Consider the following 15320-nt stretch of genomic DNA (forward strand, 5'->3'; position numbering starts at 1 on the left):
CATGTAAATTTTATCCTCAATTCAAATATCGATTTAGAAAAATTTAAAACTAATCACAACTATTAAAACTCCATAGGGCCGAAATTCTCATATGCTATTTCTATTGATTTTTGTTTCCAACTTGTTTTGATCAACCTTTTGATCTATGACTTATAAATATGTGATCTTCAAACCAAGCCATCACATGGTTTAAAAAGATGTCTTAAAACATATATAAGCTTCTAATTCAAGATCACATGGTTAAAAATTAACCAAAACATAAATTTAGCCAAGAACATCCACACTTTGGCTTATCTGAATATCTCTTTACATAAAATTTCATATATTTGAAACTAACATCAAATATCTTCAAAATAATAATATAACATGTATATAAGATGCTTAGGATCCTCCAATAAAATTATCAAAGTCATTAGAATAGGTTTAGACCACCAAAGAGTTAAACTTTCTCAAAACAGAAACTGTTTTTCCTCTTCCAGTTTCTAAGTTTCTAAATCTAAGAAAATCTTTCATCAAAACCTTTAATCATGCAAAAATACTCAACCAATAGTCATATATACATGTTAACAATACTCCATAAAAATTTCAGACCAATATCTATCCATTAGCTTGGTCAAAAACTCCAAACTATAACATATTCTCCAGTTTATCTCCCAGAATGACCTTTCTATAGTTTACACAATATTTGACTGACCAAATGATCTTCAAATGGGGCAAATAAGATATCCATGTAAACTAGACTCAAAAAGGAACAACTTATATGAATGAGACTTTATGATAAAACACTTATAAAAGCTTCGAAATGGGCGTGCAAAAGAACTCATAAAAACTGTCCGAGAGAGAGTGTTTGATAATCTTTTATTGGAAGGTGTAATTGAAGATAAGTTCGTGGGTGCTGGCTGGAGACACTTATGGATGAGATAAGGGAGATGATAAGGCTGGAGTTGAGAGTTGAGTGTGGTTTTCTCCTACCCAAAATATCTATAAAAGATTATCTCAAAATATTCTATCCAATAATATCTATAAAAATCAGCTCAAGATATTTTTCAAATGTGGAGTAGACTTGGAAGAGTAAGGTTGCTAAAATATTTCCATGTGTCCAAATAAAATTTCACTAACCTAATTTGGACATTACACACTATGATTTTGAAAACACTGCGCTTAGTACGTTTACCGAGGTTACTATTCACTCCAAAAATAAACGTAATAAACTTAGTACTGAAAAATCTTAAATATTTAATTAAGCCTAGTGGTGTAGACTATAATGTATTCTGACACTTCTAACTATCTCAAATAATTAAAATCGCATTTCTGGCACCATAGTGAGTGATAACACTAACTATGTTGACAGGTTAAAACCTATGCGATTAGTCGATTCGTGTAAACTTACGGAGTTTTCACGAGATTCCTAAAATCAATAGAAATTCCTTAATTGAATTTCTAGCGGGCTGTTACACTTAAGGACCATAGTAAACTTTTGTATGAAAGCTACCCACTATGCATGCATCCAATTCATGTGGGTTTGCGTGTTTATGAACTTGAGAGCATGGTGATCACTGTAAAGCACGAATTCCCGTTGAACCAAATAGTGCTCCCAATGTTTCAAGGCCTTGACTATAGCATAGAATTCCAGCTCATAAACAGTCCACTTGCACCGTGCTTCATTTAATTTTTCACTAAAAAATTCAATGGGTCTGCCTTCTTGTAAAAGAACGGCTCCAATGCCAACGATGGATGCATTGTGCTCTACCTCAAACAATTTCTCGAAACTAGGCAAAGCGAGAACAGGGGCAGTAGACAATTTTTCTTTGATGATGGCAATGCATCTTGGTCATCACCCCCATGAAACCTCCCCTTCTTCATACACTCTGTAGTTGGTACAGCAAGTGTGCTGAAATTCTAGATGAACCTCCAGTAAAAGGTTGCTAACCCATGGAAGCTACAGACTTGAGTAATGGAGGATGGGCGGGGCCACTCTCAGATTGCTCGAACCTTTGCTTCATCAACCTGGACCCCTTCTGAGCCAATGACAAAGTTGAGGAAGAGCAAGCTGCTAGTGAGAAAAATTGCATTTATGCAAGTTGAGATAAAGCTTGTTCTCCCTTAAGACCGACAACACTTCCTTCAAGTGCGAGAGGTGCTGCTGCTCATCTTGACTGTATAGGAGAATATCGTCGAAATATACAACCATGAACTTGCCAATAAAAGGTTTGAGAGTTTGGTGCATCACTCTCATAAAAGTGCTAGGTGCGTTTGACAAGGCGAATGTCATGACCAGCCACTCGTAGAGTCCTTCCTTTGTTTTAAAAGCTGTTTTCCATTCATCGCCGGGCTGAACTCTTATTTGATGGTAGCCACTCCTCAAGTCAAGCTTGGAAAAAAATTTTAAGCCTGCAAGCATATCTAGCATGTCATTTAGTCGTGATATGGGAAATTTATATTTTATCGTGATTTTGTTGATGGCGTGACTTTCCACGCACATTTGCCAACTTCCATCCTTCTTGGGGGTGAGTAAGGCCGGAACAGCGCAATGACTCATGCTTTCTCGAATCAGCCCCTTGTAGATGAGGTCTTCAACTTTGTCTTGTAAGACTTTGTGTTCGTTGGGGCTCATTCAGTAATGCGGCAAATTGGGGAGACTAGCACTCGGCACCAAGTCAATGCAATGTTGTATATGGGAGGGAGTCCAGTTGGTAGCTCTTGTGGGGTGATGTTCGAAAATTCTTTAAGCAAGAGCTGCACGGTTGGTGGCAATTCAGTTATGGCCTCCTCTGTCCTTCCTTTCACGACTAGTGTCACAATCTCACCACATTCCTTTGCATCAATTAGGAATTGGTCTTCGCTCATAGTATATCATGTCTGGATATGGAGGAATTGCAGGATATACGGAGACCAACCTAGTCACAAACAAAACATCTTGAAAATCATCTCATAGGATCTAAACAATTTGGTAGCCTTTAAAAATGGTTTTAAGAGGTGAGTAAGGGGTGCTTCTTAGCGCCCCAGGAACTGAGATTCCGACCAACACTCTCTGTAGCAAAAGAGTCTTTGCAGATTTGTAGTTTATGTTAGGAGTGTTTGTTAAACTCTCTGCTATGTTGTTTTTTACCTTGTATTGCTAAAGATGCTATGTACTGAACTGTATTGCTATTGATGGAATGACTCGTTCACCCAAAAAATATGGAAGGTGAATCATTTGCAACTTGTAAGTTGCAGATTACACTTATGTTACATTCTCTCTCTTATGCAATCACACTGATGCCATACAAGTTCCCAATACTATCCTATACAACTGCACATCTGCAACAGAATTACAGCGCTAATTTTCAGGTCAAAAACTGTGACTGCCAACTGTACAAACATCTGTTTTCCAATAACTGCCTTTGCTGTGATTTAAAAATAAAAAGATGGATAGAATCGGATTACAAACAAAACCACATAAACAGGATAGTGTCCTTAACGAGAAACAAATTTACAATTTAATTTTTGCCGACATACCATTTAAGCAAGTATTATTTGATTCTGTTAACAATGAAATCTGAAAGTTTGAACATTTATGAATATTCAGGTTTCTGACCTTCATCAATAAGACAGTTTAGAACTCAAATCCTACTAGGAATTCAGATTCCATCTTAATCACTCTTGGTTGGCTGTGACTGAAATCAGAATATGTACAACACCATATAACGTACATGCTTTCTCCTGAAAGACACTCTTTCAACCATTCAACAGCTAGTGAAACGATTGTCTTTCAATAGCCCCATAACAACTGGGTCCTTACATCTCTAAATACACTCAAATGGATCATATGAACATTATACGTCTGAAGCAGCTGAGCACAATACAAGATATATCAAGTTTTTGACATAACCACTCATGATAAACCCAAACAAAGTAACATGGATATTAAGCCATCCTAAACACTAGGTAACAACAATGAAAAAGAATGATATGTAGATCACTTTTCAGCATATTGAATTAAGTTAAAACAGTCCTCCTTTGTAACCATCATACCTTTATGGTTGCAACAAGTCCCAACCTGAAATAAAGAATTATTATATCAGCCTTTCTTGGGTGAAGACTTGCATCAGTCAGATATAAACCTTAGATTTTCAACAATCTCATAGCAATCACCTACTATTGGTATCTCAATTATAGAGATGAGAAAAGTACATTTGATTTGTTCCTTTTCTTTTATCTGATTATGTCATTCTTAAAAATCAAACATCACTCCGTAATCCAGACAAAACATTGCCATAAAACACTAAAAATGACACTTGAACTCCAAAGTTTTTAGACCATCATTGTGATGGATTGGTGTTATTTGTGTAAAAAGCATGGAAAATCTGTAGATCACTTACTATTGCACTATGAGGTTACAAGGGGGCTTTGGAATGAGATCTTAGAAGAATGGATATTGCTTGGGTAATGCCTTCGAAGGTGGTGGATTTATTGGCCTGTAGGAAGGAACTTCAAGGCTCCCCTCAAGTGGTGGCAGTGTGGAAGATGATCCCGTTGTGTATCATGTGGTGTACATGGTTAGAAAGAAATGAGAGATGCTTCGAGGATAGGGGGCGCACGATGGCAGAGCTTCGGAATTTTTTTATGTGCACATTGATGCTTTGGTTTTCAGCTATTGTACTTGATGTAAACAATGTTCATGACTTTCTTTCCTTACTATAGAATGTATTTAGGTGTTCTTTTGTATACTTTTTGTGCACACAGGCTATACCTATTTCATTCGTATGAATAAAATTTACTTCTTACTTAAAAAAAAAAAAAAAGAGTTTTTAGACCATTCAGAAAAAATGAACGGGTTGCCTGAAAAAGAAACCAGCTATTTATGCTCTATAGAAACTTAATTCACTTCACTCCTGGCCACGCCACATATTTCCTTTGCACAAGTTTTTTCTTCTCTCTCTCAGTCTACGTACAAGTCTTTTCATTAACAATCTATTTTATTGACAAAAATTGGCAATGAAAATAGTAGTTTCAACTATATTGCAGTCTGCAAATATTCTCAACAGAAAGCAGGAATCTATTATCTGCTGAAATGATGGGAATATTAAGGTTACAAAGACAGAAAAAGTATACCACGGTTGAATAGCAGAATAGGAATAATTATCAAAATCATGAATATCGAATTATGTTTTCCTACCCATATATAGTAAACTCCCACTCAATCAGCCCAAACAGATAAAGGTCCCTACTTGAATAGCATAATGCTTCCTTCTTAAAAATAAACAAGACAAAAACACAAAGGACCCACCAAATTTTCTATTCTCTTCCACCACTTTCTCACCTAGCAGACACACACAGGCTTAACTAAATCAAATAAAAAAGTCGTCTATACTTATCCTCACAGATGTGTCCACCTCATACTTAATCTAACTAATCAATATCAACTTTGTTTCTTAGGAGCTTTAAAAAACTTGTTTATTGGCAAAACCCATACAATCTCAAACAACACCCTTCCAGTTTGCGCCTCCACCTCTCTCACCAGCCAAACGGAAAATTAAGAGGCCTCGGTCGAATTTTCATTTGTACTCAGCAAATCTCGTCGCTCCTTTTCCTTTAAAAATGCATCTCTTTCTTCCCAAAGCATGGCTGGATTCGAAAGTGAAGACAATCACAGAAAAATAAGGGTTTTTTTTCACTCATTCACCCTCATTTTCTCCAGTAACAAGGCGAAAAAAAAAAACATCAGAGAGAGAGAGAGAGAGAGAGAGAGAGACTATGATTATATAAAAGTTGCATGAAAAGTTTCAAATTCAAGAAACCAACGTTAATTCTAAAACTTCCTCTCATTTTCCGACTAAACATAAAAAGAACCACCGTAACCACAGAAAGAGAGAGAGAGAGAGGGAGAGAAGAAACCTGTCGGACATGGTGGCAATGGCCTTGAAAGCCTGAATAAGCGAACGATCCGGATTGGACCCGCGGTTGTGCCAGCGGCCGAGCGAGGAGGACAAGAAGTCTCCTGAAGCCCCATTGGGCCTGGAAATGACGGTGGAGAGGCCACCGTCTGCAAGCAAGGGGTTGGAGGGGCCACCGACTCGGACGGGATCGTTGTCACCGGACTCATTGGCGAAAGTACGCCACTCGGAGGTCTCGTCGATGGAATGGGCCTCAAGAACAAGGCCGCACTCGTAGCAGACGGTGTCTCCGGCGGAGTGGTCGAACACCACCTCCGTCGCCCGCTTGCAGTCGGGACAGAACAAGTCGGTCATGGTTTGGTGTTTGGGGGAGGGGTGGTGTTTCCCAGAAGGAAGGAAGTGGAATGTTATCTTCTTTCTTCCACAGAGAATGATGTCGTTTTGCTCAAAGACAAACATGCTTTGTGGGTCCCGCAACAGATGGCTCTTCAGTTTGTAACTGTCAGTTTGGGCTTTTTCTAGTGCATGTTTAGTGCATGTTTGGGGTTGTGGTAGAAAATATTTGGAGTTGGATAGAAAATATTATTTTTAACTTAAAGTTTATAACTTAAATTTAACGCAATAAGCTCTATTATTAAAAAGTTATTTATTGTTTGGAATTTGTATGTCTATAACACTTTTAAACATACTAATTTGTTTGGAAATAAATTTAAAAAACACTTTTTGACATAAAAATGACATAACATGGCATATACTTGATAAAAATAAAATATTATAATAAAATAATAATAAAAATAGTCTAATAAATTTTTCAATAATTATAATAAAAAAGAAAATTTCTTCAACGATGCATAAGTGATAAAAGAAGAATGAAAAATATTAATAGGCAAAGTCTTGAGTAGATTATACGAGAATAATAAAAAATATAGATTGGCAAAATTGTCATTGTGCTAAAATGATGAGGGTCATTTCGTAATATATATAGCACGGTAAAATATGGATTACTTTTTTTAAAGTGCTTATGACAAAAAGCATCACTTTGTTGCTTTTGTTGAAACGTAGTTTTTTGCTTTTTCTTAGTTTAGAAGTACTTTAATGTAAAACTACCAAACGAATAAATTTTGTTATATAAGTACTTTATACTGTTCTACCGCACTTTTTAGACCTCCCACCGCAATCCCAAACAGGCCTTTTAATTTGGATGTAAATCCGCTTTCCAACTCATCATCTCCCCTCAGTATATTATCATATTTAAATAAAAAAAATTAAATATAATATGTAATGTAGAAATAATAAATAGATTTTTTTTATAAAATATAAATTTATTTTTAATGAAATGGGTCAATACTTGTATAGATTGAATATTAAAGAGAAATAATTTATACAAATTAAAAATAACCAAGTCCTTATAAAAATATGAACTACATCTTAAAAAACTCTTAAAAAACTAATTTTAATTAATGGAACTTACTTTTTTTATAAAAGACTTTAGAGATGGCTCGATATCCTTTGAGGCCCATTGGACTAATCAATGGACTTGAGTCAACAATCGTACTGCTAACTCAACTCCCTGAGAGCTCGGTCTACCTTCAAGGCCCAATCCATCTTAACTACCAAGAAAATAACTGCCCGAAAATCTATTGGAGAATGGAAGCTACTGGTTGAGTATAGATATCGTTCGAATGTGGATAAATCCTTCGTCTCAACATTTGAATTTTGAATAACAGATAAATCTGTTATCACATAATAACAGATGTCTCATAGACTCTGTATATACAAATAACCCAGGTATGTGAAAGATTATCTGATTTATTAGTACTAAAAAAGATTCTCACTGTGATTATTGACTTGGGCATCGGAGGCGTAATTCCCACGAACCCCTAAGTCACTTTTACTCTTTAATTGCAAGTGATCGTATGTGAATGATGGTGAAACATATTTACAACAAATTTATATGAGACTTATCTATTTAGAACTTATATATAGTATTCCTTAATATAAAATAAGCATTACTTAATATAAAATAGTTGTAAGAGATATAAATTTATCGTTTTTTCTTAATTCATAGAATCGCTGTTGGTGGCCGGCCACCACAGCTTGAGCTAGCCCACCCTCTAGGGAGTGAAAACGCATTACTTATATCTGTGGTTCCTCTGGCCAATATTCCAGTTTTTGAGTTTTTGTTTGGGAATTGAAGAAAGAAACGGGTATCCTACGTTACTACTGATGAAGTAGTAATTGAATAAAATCTTCAAGATGCTGCATGCATGGCTTTGTGGATATATATTATGGTACAGATCATGATAGAAATTAAGGAATATATATGAACGTTCATCAATTGCTCAATCTATTGACCTAAATTAAAGATATGATGGTAGACGTAGAAGAATATGCATGCATGCCCAAAAGAACGTACAGTCTGGGGAAAACAACAGAATTATAAGATGATAAATTAAGGCCTTGATCTCCAACTACTTTTATATATACTAAATTAATGTAAATGCGACAATGTTCATAGAAGAATTACATAAATTTAACATCACATCTTATGATAAGATGTATTGAGTATTATCTTGCTTCCAAAAACTACTTGATAATTAATAATTACTCTAAATTTGAAGTGGCGGGAGTTATCTTACTGAGATGGAATTAGAGGTTTTAATTTTTTAATGGTAACATATATGCAAATGATTTGAATTTCAAATTGAGTTTTGCTACTCATCATACACCACACACCACACACCACACACTACACACCATACTTATTTTATTTTATTTTTTATTTTATTTTTTATTTTATTTTTTATTTTATTCCTGCTAAACTAATTGATCAGTTCTTTTACTCAGCATCCATACATCACCTTCTTGCTAAGAGAAAAAATAAAACGATAAAAAATTATGTGTAGTATAGAGATGACAGGTAGAATTTTACTTCGAAAATATGCAAGAGAAGGTAGAGGATATGGAAGCTTTGGCAGTCTTGATGAGAGAGCTACAACTAATATGTCAAATGGAGATCATACCTGACATTATTATAGAAATTAAGTGACTAGTCCATAACGACAATTGAGGTGCTTAAAAGTTCTACAGATCTATAAGTGCAGAGATCGAGCAATATTGTTGGTGGAGGCGAATGAGATGTCTATCTAAATCAATCCATCTGTATGAAATCAGCCATGCATGCATGAAAGGAGGGAGCCAAATGCATGTAATTGCTCACTCACTTGCATGTGTAAGTTCATTTGCAATTGCAAAGAAGTTTGAGGATGTTTTAAATATTTGTGTACGTATTGTGTTTTGGTACGTACTATATATAATTGATTACGAAAGTAGTTGGTCTGACTCAATTTGAACCTATGATGTAATGTTCTTCTAATTAGGGTTTTCTATAAACCAAAAAGAGAGAGACATTTATATTAACTTTAGGTTAATGGTATAAAGTTATCAAAAATACTAATTAACATAACTTTAATTGGCAATCCTAGCTAATTTGACCAAATTGAGTCAAATTTATTTAATTCCACATTTTTAATTTCTATATTTTCTTAAATAAAAAATGACATATCAACTATTAATTTTTCTTTAAAAAAATAAAATTTAAAAACTAATTAAAAAATAATCATTTTTATTATCTCAATCAAAGTGGATTAATGTCAAATAGCATGCCCTTGTCTAGAATGATCCTAAAGTTATTGTCTTATAAGAATAAAAATCATGATCAAGATAAGATAACACTCAACAGCTTAATTAACATCTAATTTAGCCTATGGTTGGGAGGTTAAAAAAACAAGCCTTTTTGGGTATTAAAAAGAGATTGTGGCAGAAATTACAAATGTGGAAAGGAAATTTGTTATTACAAGGGAGTAGGGAGGTTTTTATTAAGGCAGTAATAATGTCCATTCCGACATATGCTATTAGTTGTTTTTTGTTTCTAAAGTCTTTGTGCTATGAGTTAGAGATGATGATGGTTAAATTTTGATGGGTAAATCAGGAGAATAAAATACATTGGGTTAGTTGAGAGAAGCTTTGCTCTTCAAAATTTAGAGGAGGTAGGAGTTTTAAAGATTTACGTCTTTTTAATTTAACTTTCTTAGCTAAATAAGGATGGAGACTTCTAGGAAATGAGGGTTCTCTGTTATACAGAATTTATAAAGCCAGATATTTCCTACTACAAGCTTGTTTGAAGCCAAAGTTTGCTTTAATTCATCTTATGTTTGGAAGGGAATTTGGGAAGTGATTAACTATTTGAAAAGAGGTTGTACATGACGTGTGGGGAATGGAAAATCTATAAGAGTGTTTAAAGACCCATGGATTCCAAATTTTACTATGCCTCTAGCTCCTTTTGAGATTGAGGAAGATTTAAGAGTCCAGTCATTAATAGATGAGGATACGGGTTGGTGGAATATTCAGGTTTTGAGAGCTCTATTCAATCCAAATATGGTTCAACAGATTCTAAAGATGCATGTCTCTATAAGTTCAGATGACTTTTTTTGTTTTGGGTTCATGAGAAGAATCAGTTAAGAGTATTACAACAGAGTCAATCTCAAGTAATGGGGCAACATTCAAGGGAAAGAACTGATTTAGTTTTTTGGAAGTGTTTGTGGCAGCTAAAACTCCCGAAAAAAATAAAGATTTTTGCATGGAAGGCTTGTCAAGAAAAGCTTCCAACATTTCTGAATTTGAAGAGGAAACATGTGTTGGAGGATGACCAATGTGTGTTGTGCAACCAAGTTGGTGAAAATGCTGCTCATGCCTTGTTTTATTGTTCAGACATATGAGAAATGTATAGGTGGAATATTGTTCTCAACTGGGTAATGTGAATTATGATATTTCCTTTTGGGATTTGGCAAACTTGGCTCGAGATAGAGGTTAGATGACTTGCTGTCCAGATTTATAGCAATTGCTTGGGGGCTTTGGTATAGAAGAAATACATTTATTATGCAAACTAATGTAATCGTAAATAATGTCTTTCTATACAGCTAGAGTATAAACAGTTGTATGTTTTTATGTGTCTAATAAGAAGATAAATAAAGTTGTGTGTTGGAATCCTCCTTTTCTAGGATCCTTGAAATTGAATGTTGATGGGGCTACTTTTTGTGAACATAATTTTGCTAGGGTAGGGGTGATTTTGAGAGATCATAATGGTGATATTGTAGTGGCTTGAAGCAAAGCTGAAAGGGAAGTCTCTTCTGCTGAATTTATTGAGGCTACTGATTTGTTAAGGGGATTACAGTTGTGTACTCAATGGGGTGTTCCAAAAGTGTTGTTAAAAACTGATTGTTTGATACTTGTTCAGGCTTTAAATGATAATTCTGAATTTCTAATAGACTTTGATTTTATTCTACATTTGATTTTAAAGATATTCACAGGCTCATGAGGGGTTTTCAAGAAGCAAGAGTTGTGCATGTTAATCAGCTGCGTAATTTGACTGCTCATCAATTGGCTAGACATGCATGGGAAGTTGATGACATTATGATATGGTGGGATTATTGTCCTTCATTTATAAGTCAAGTTATTTGGCTTGATAAAAACTCTATTTGTAAGGATTCTGTTTGATGTGAATGAATGAATTTCTGGTTATAAAAAAAAAAAAAAAAATCTAATTTAGCCGATAATTATGCCTACTGATTAATTATTTTTCTTAATAAAGAAAAAAAAAGCATCGTAGTATTGATAGAATTGACTGATCAATTCTCAGCCACCCGATCCATCGCCATCGATGGGTTTTTGGTTGGAAGTTGGAAGCATCGTACGTAGTCTGTTGCATATGGAGACTTGACCGGAACTCGTTGAAACTAATGAATTCCATGGCCACATGATTTAATTAGATCTTTTAATTAAAGTAAAGTAGGAAAATGATAGAATGAAATATCTCAAATGTACGTGCCTATTAATAATTAAATGCCTTTTTTATTTTTTTTTTTAATGATGAAGGAAGTGACTATATATTAATGAATTTTTTTATTTTTCCTTAATAGTTTAAGACATTTAAAAAATATTTAAAAGAGAAAGAGAAAAAAATCGATTAGCTCTAATATTGTGTATATTGCATCAAAAGTGTAAAAGCTCTATCAATTTGATCATAAATCTGCTTCTAAATTAAATTATGTCATAGCAGTTGTGTGGATGTATGCATGAGATCTCCGTGTTCGTTCTCGATCTAGAGAACGATAAAAGAAAAAATAATAAATTATAAGATGATTTTGAATTTTTTGAAGTACTTTTGATTTAAGAAAATTAAAAAATTAGAAAACTTAAAAAAGAAGAAGAAGATATTAATGATTGTCAAATTGGGTGTTATATATAAATATTATCAATTTCATTGATTAATGTACATGTGGTCATTGATTTATGGCATGGTAGTAGTAGTAGTATATAGGCCGGAGTACCGGACTTTAATATTCCTTGCATATTTCAGAATATCACATCATTAATTAATCACGCTAATTGAGACTTTCAAACACAGTTAGATGCAGCTTTCGTAACCTAAATACCATTAATCATGACGATAGACGTTGCATATGTATCACTATCAAATTAGATGACGGGCTGTAATGAGATGTTGTTGGGTAGTTTAGCATATTATATATAATTAAATTATGGATGTCGAGGTTGATAAGGGGCCTCAATAAATTTAGTTAGAAAATTTATTTTTATAAATTTTAGCGAGCCATTTTTTACAATATTAAATAACAGACTCAACAAATTTTTTATTATTTTATTAAAATATTAATTTTTTTATTTTTTATTTATTTTAATTCTAATTGTAAAATGACACAATCCGTCAAGACAGATCAGTTCAAGTCCAACCACCTGTTCTCGCTTCAATTATTTTGACGTGAAAATCAAACCACTCAAATGTTCGCAACAAAAAGACAAATTTAAACAACACCTCATGATGTGCTGGAAATGTCGATCACTTTGAGGCCGGGAAAAAGAAAAGAACCCAAGTTCAAGGAAGCACAAGTCATGTTCTCCACAGGTTATACAAAATCTAGAATCCCACTTCGTTACTCTGCTTGAAACGTTACAAGAATTTCAAGGAGGGGCAATCAAATTCATCCTCAACTTCGTTACTCTGCAATTTTTTTTTTTAATAGGCACTTCATTACTCTGCTTTGAATACGACTAACATGCCTAAAATCACAGCCCGTGAATCAAGAAAATGGCAGCCCACGAGTCAAGCAAAATGGCACCGAAGCAGAACAATAAAATCGCATCCAGAAATTAAAAAATGAAGAATCCAGGAAATCGCGTCATCCAAGCATAGAAGAATCAAAAAGAAGAAAAAAATCGCATAAAAAAAAAGAAAAGAAAAAGAAAAGGCAGGCAAAGTTTCGTTCGGTTCTTTGGTTATTTCTTCTTGTGCGGGAGAGAAAGCAGCGGGAACATCATTTTTTTATCTAAAAATAATATTTGATCAGCTCCTTCAGCTTAATAAATTTGGCCAGTCATATGATTTGAAGTTTAAAATGCTATTCATTTGTTGAGTCTACTAGTACACTTTATTTGACATTTTTGTTATTCTTTGGCTAAAATTTAGCTTTAACTAGCGCACTACCAATGCTCTAATAAGGGTTTTGAAGAGTAATATTAGATATAGTTATAAATTGAGTATACAATTTTCATCTCATGATGTACTATCTTTTTAAAGAAAAGGGTCTATCATTCAAAAATAAAATTTCATATGAGTTTCAAATTTTTCAATTTTTTTTTAAAAGGAATACACAAAATTTGCACTATCTAGGACTGTACATATTATTTTCCTATATAATATATATATATATATTTATATGCATGGTGTGGTCGTTAATTTGCAAGAGGCTGGCTTATTAATTTTCTTATAGTAATCCATTTGAAAATTAATTAGAAAGATTGTGTTGAATTGTGACTCAAAATTAGGAGAAAAGTGTTGGGTTTGTAGAGCCTGGTTTGTTAGTGAGTTGGCTCTATTTGATGACTTGACTTGATAAGAATGAGCAGATTTGATGCCTATCGGCCCAAGCCTGCGCTCCATGGCCCAGGTTCGTGGGGTCGCGGGGCCAACTCCTACGGCCTAATTTTGGCACTATTTGCAATCAGAGAAAGCGTCAGACAGAAAGTTTACTCAATGTTCGTGTGACAGGTAGTTTGAGTTCACTTAGATAGAGAATTCGCTCAAGTTCAGGAGCAACGCCTGGGCCTAATTTTTGGCACTATTTGAGATTAGAGGAAGCGCCTGGCAAAAAGTTTGCTCAATGTTTGTGCACCAGGTAGCTCAAGCAAAGCTCGGGTAGAGATTATTCGCTCAAGTCTCGCTCGACAGGTTGTTCGAATGATGGTTGAACAGAGAGTTTGCTCGAGATGTGCTGGATACTTCGCTCGAGTGAATAAAGAAAAAAAGTAAAAATTAAGGCTACCGTTGCATAACACTATAAATATGTATTTAATCAATAAATATAGGCAGTTCTGAGGTTTTTGAGTAGTAAATTTTTGCCCTAAAGTGTATTTTGTGATTTCTCAGTATAATAAAATTTTCTACAACTCTATAGATGTAGACACATTATCAAACTACATTAATTTTATATCATATGATTGATTTTCTTGTATTTGCTTGTATTTTTTCTGTCATCATTTTCACAACAAAAGGAAGCATGAATTAAGTTTCAGTACGTACACGGTACACATCTGCATGCTAAGTCCTTACAAATTTCAGTACTTGATCTTATAGGGTTTGATTGTATCATAATGTTTGGCGTATAAATACGCTACTTAATTTTAAATCCATTAAGATACAAATTAAACCATCAAAACATAAATATTTTTTTTTTCATGCTAGTTAACATAGTACTAGATTTTCACATGACCAGCATTAATAGTGTCGATATTGTTGAGTCAATATAAATTTAATCACCATGAGAAAGGTGTATATATGCATGTTTATCTTCTTTCTTTCTTTCTTTTTTTCTTTATTATTATTATTATTAATTTCCTACCTTGCTCACTTCAGGGGGACCATGTTTAACATTCAATGCATGCAAAACCTTTTCATCCAAATTCCCTTATAAATATATATATTATATATATTAATTATATATGCATGTGTATGCAAATTCATGAATTAAGGAGTCGCACAAGTGAGTACAAATAGTTTGTACGTAGCACACGCTACAAGAAAAATGACCGTTTGCGACTAAAGTAGACTTATTTTAATAGAAAATAGTCATTTTTATAGAAAATAATTGGTCATAACTGAGCAGTTTTCTTATAATAACATGATCAGTGTGCTACACAAATTTAGACTTTCATATAAATAAATATATATAATTTGTATGGCTTATTTTCTTCGATTGCTAGGCAGCTTATAATATATATATGTATATATAATATGGTTGTACCATTATGTCCACATGCCTAATAGTTTGGCACTCAACCTTTTGAGAATGTACCATTTGGAATTGATAT

At 33.9% G+C, this 15320-nt stretch overlaps 1 protein-coding gene across 2 annotated transcripts; it reads right to left on the reverse strand.

Annotated features, from left to right (window-relative positions):
- Positions 1 to 3684: 3684 nt before the first annotated feature.
- LOC122291443 (transcription initiation factor IIB-2-like) lies at positions 3685 to 6318 on the reverse strand. 2 transcript variants are annotated; one of them, XM_043099163.1, is made up of 2 exons: positions 5878 to 6314; positions 3685 to 4039 (listed from the first exon to the last, which is right to left on the reverse strand). In XM_043099163.1, the coding sequence occupies exons 1-2, from the start codon at positions 6228 to 6230 to the stop codon at positions 4009 to 4011; spliced, it is 384 nt and encodes a 127-aa protein (XP_042955097.1). In that variant the 5' UTR covers positions 6231 to 6314; the 3' UTR covers positions 3685 to 4008. The 2 variants fall into 2 exon arrangements, with proteins under 2 accessions (XP_042955097.1, XP_042955095.1); XM_043099161.1 differs by lacking the exon at positions 3685 to 4039 and adding an exon at positions 5523 to 5607 and having other exon boundaries at positions 5878 to 6318.
- Between the last annotated feature and the right edge of the window lie 9002 nt (positions 6319 to 15320).

The sequence above is a fragment of the Carya illinoinensis genome, chromosome 13 (genome assembly GCF_018687715.1).
Source record: "Carya illinoinensis cultivar Pawnee chromosome 13, C.illinoinensisPawnee_v1, whole genome shotgun sequence".
NCBI classification, from domain to species: domain Eukaryota; kingdom Viridiplantae; phylum Streptophyta; class Magnoliopsida; order Fagales; family Juglandaceae; genus Carya; species Carya illinoinensis.

What these genes read in the sequence shown, in the direction of transcription:
- LOC122291443 (XM_043099161.1), bottom strand. Translation starts at nt 6,230, where the DNA reads ATGACCGACTTGTTCTGTCCCGACTGCAAGCGGGCGACGGAGGTGGTG. An exon ending in ATTGCCACCATGTCCGACAG is followed by an intron (nt 5,608 to 5,877) that starts GTTTCTTCTCTC and finishes TTTCGAATCCAG; the next exon opens with CCATGCTTTGGGAAGAAAGA.